The sequence below is a fragment of the Wasmannia auropunctata genome, unplaced genomic scaffold (assembly GCF_000956235.1).
Source record: "Wasmannia auropunctata unplaced genomic scaffold, wasmannia.A_1.0 LD314070.1, whole genome shotgun sequence".
Taxonomy (NCBI): Eukaryota; Metazoa; Arthropoda; class Insecta; order Hymenoptera; family Formicidae; genus Wasmannia; species Wasmannia auropunctata.
The window spans coordinates 1-1,143 of record NW_012048820.1 but is presented as its reverse complement, the minus strand read 5'-3'; the positions used below and the strand labels follow the sequence as shown (position 1 = coordinate 1,143).

At 32.2% G+C, this 1,143-nt stretch overlaps 1 protein-coding gene across 1 annotated transcript; it reads right to left on the bottom strand.

The window, feature by feature from the left end:
* Window positions 1–4: 4 nt before the first annotated feature.
* On the bottom strand, window positions 5–1,076 carry LOC105460883 (fatty acid synthase-like; the record flags this gene model as incomplete). Its single annotated transcript, XM_011707369.1, has 2 exons — window positions 5–276; window positions 928–1,076. Coding segments are annotated over 2 exons (421 nt in total), but the record flags the coding sequence as incomplete, so codon positions are not given.
* Between the last annotated feature and the right edge of the window lie 67 nt (window positions 1,077–1,143).

The window sequence follows — 1,143 nt, the reverse complement described above, 5'->3', positions numbered from 1 at the left end:
TATATTAATTAATAATTTTCTCTACCTGAGCGGTCTCATATAAAAATTTCTTTTGCGACTCATTAAAAGCTGTTCCTATGATCACAGCAGTATTTTTTCCTCGTAATTGCTTTGGATTGATTCCTGCGTCGATTATTGCTTCATAAGAATGTTCGAGTAACAATCTCGTTTCGGGAATGAGTGTATGTGCTTGTTCGAAAGATAATCCGAAGAAATCCGCATCAAATTTTTCCACATTGCTAATTGTTCCCATTCTATTTGGAATTTCTGGATGGTCTAATGAAAAATGAGCAAGACTTAAACGTTGTAATTAATTAATCATAAAAATGTTAAATATATCTCGAGCCTATTTAAACGATAGCGTTTCGGAGCTCGCGATCGTCTTTGTTAATTAAATAGAAGACAGTAAAATTTCCGCGTCCATTTAAACTTCCAAATTCCGGATATCGCGAACGTTGTAATGAATTAATCATGAAATTCTTAAATATCTCGCGCCTATTTAAATGATAGCGTTTCGGAGCTTGCGATCATCTTTGTTAATTAAATACAAGACTGTAAAGCTTCCGCGCTCATCTAAACGATCACTTTCCGCGGATATCGCGAACGTTGTAATTAATTAATCATAAAATTGTTAAATATCTCACATCTATTTAAACGATAGCGTTTCGGAGCTTGCGATCATCTTTGTTAATTAAATACAAGACTGTAAAGTTTCCGCGACCATCTAAACGACCACTTTCCGCGGATATCGCGAACGTTGTAATTAATTAATCATAAAATTGTTAAATATTGGAGGACACTTCGTTTGCCATATAAATATCAAATATATAATTACAATTAGTGCAAAAGAAGGCATGTTCTGTCTACAAATTAGGTATAAATTTAAAATTATAATGTAAAACTATATAAATATAATTAAATGATCACCTATTTTCCATCGATTATGTTCTGTTTTAACAAGATCAATTTTATTAAATAAATTTTCTCGTAACAGATTCATGTTGTCTGAACCAGGAAATCTGCCAGCAATACCAGAAATAACAATTTCTCGCCGGAGTAAGTATCGTTCCACGATGCTTTGATGTTGTACATGATTTTGAATTATTTTCTCGGATTATCTAAATGTAAAGTGCTATATTTATT